Raw genomic sequence first — 1,585 nt, 5'->3', positions numbered from 1 at the left:
GGAGAGGTGGGTGACCGGCCTTGGCTGGCTTTGAGTGGCCAGCGCAGACTTCGGTATCCATTTTTAAGGCACCTTCCAAACCTGCCTCTCTCAGCTTCTTTCGCTCCTTCCTTCCAACCTGTCTGTCTTCCCTGCTTCTTAGCCCTGAGCCACACGATTTTGATTTTTTGGGTTGAGGGGAAAGCCTATTGTTATAGCACACAGTGTACGTCCACCAGACTGGATCGTGGACTTTTATTGTCTCCTTCCTTCCCTGTTAGACTGGTTTGAGCACCCCCACATCTGTCCCTTACTTACCAGGTGGAGCCCAGGGCTTTGGATAATGAAACGGTGACTAATCCTTACCCAGGGTAGTTGTGACTTTTGTCAGCTGCTTCGTGGCCTGTATAGTGAGAAGCAGACCGCTTTTACCTTGTGAATAATTATGCCATCACCTCCATTAATCTTTTGCTGTTCTCAGTTAAAATGCCAGGCATTAAATGAGCCACTGAGATTGAATTCCCATCATCCTTCAAACAAGAGCAAGCCTGTTGTGTAGCCATGAGTTAGTGGAGAAAAACCCAGAGTTACAAGCGCAGCACCTTTTGCCTCAACGAAATGGAAATTTGCAGAAAAGGAGCTGTTGTAGCCTTTGAGTTATTTTAAAGCCTTTGGTAGATTTCTAATGTTTTTCTTTTAACCTTTACAGCGAGAAGATCATAAATGCCAGAGCCATTTAACTGATGGTTGGCTGTTGAATTCTGATACTTTCTTAAATACCTTCTTGCACCAACATCTTCATTGGGAGGAGCTCAGCAAAAGTAGAGAAAAGGAGAGACAACATTCATATTTACCATGGCTATACCAATAACAGTGCTTGACTGTGATCTCTTACTGTATGGCCGAGGTCACCGGACATTGGACCGCTTTAAGCTGGATGATGTGACTGATGAATACTTGATGTCCATGTATGGGTTTCCTCGACATTTTATTTATTACTTGGTGGAGCTTCTGGGGGCAAGCCTATCTAGACCTACTCAGCGATCCAGGGCTATTAGCCCAGAGACACAGATCCTTGCAGCATTGGGCTTTTATACCTCAGGTTCCTTCCAGACTCGGATGGGAGATGCTATTGGAATCAGTCAGGCTTCTATGAGTCGTTGTGTTGCCAATGTCACCGAAGCACTTGTGGAAAGGGCCTCACAGTTCATTCACTTTCCAGCTGATGAAGCTTCCATGCAGGCTCTGAAGGATGAATTCTATGGTTTGGCAGGGATGCCAGGGGTGATAGGGGTGGTTGACTGTATCCATGTGGCAATCAAGGCACCAAATGCTGAAGACCTCTCCTATGTGAACCGCAAAGGTCTGCATTCTTTAAACTGCCTGATGGTGTGTGACATCAGAGGAGCACTAATGACTGTGGAGACAAACTGGCCAGGCAGTCTACAGGACTATGCTGTACTGCAGCAGTCTTCTCTCAGTAGTCAGTTTGAAGCCGGGATGCACAAAGATAGCTGGTTTCTTGGTGAGTTTGCAGGTGTGAATTTTCACTTTGTAGCCACAGAAAAATTATGTAGTGGAGTAGAATGAAATATGGGAGTCTGTA

At 45.8% G+C, this 1,585-nt stretch overlaps 2 protein-coding genes across 7 annotated transcripts in view; one reads left to right on the top strand and one right to left on the bottom strand.

The window, feature by feature from the left end:
• The window catches only part of ATG13 (autophagy related 13), an 82,110-nt gene that overhangs the window by 75,277 nt on the left and 5,248 nt on the right, over positions 1 to 1,585 (bottom strand). The window lies entirely within an intron of this gene.
• The window catches only part of HARBI1 (harbinger transposase derived 1), a 16,724-nt gene continuing 15,825 nt past the window's right edge, over positions 687 to 1,585 (top strand). Inside the window, exon 1 of the mRNA XM_012645174.1 lies at positions 687 to 1,504. Within this exon, the coding sequence (XP_012500628.1) occupies positions 835 to 1,504 (670 nt within the window). The 5' untranslated portion in view covers positions 687 to 834. The remainder of the gene's footprint in view (positions 1,505 to 1,585) is intronic.

The sequence above is a fragment of the Propithecus coquereli genome, unplaced genomic scaffold, assembly GCF_000956105.1.
Source record: "Propithecus coquereli isolate 6110/MARCELLA unplaced genomic scaffold, Pcoq_1.0 Scaffold227, whole genome shotgun sequence".
In the NCBI taxonomy this organism is placed as follows: Eukaryota; Metazoa; Chordata; class Mammalia; order Primates; family Indriidae; genus Propithecus; species Propithecus coquereli.
Note: the sequence above shows the minus strand (reverse complement) of the source record. Positions and strands in the feature narration are given on the sequence as shown.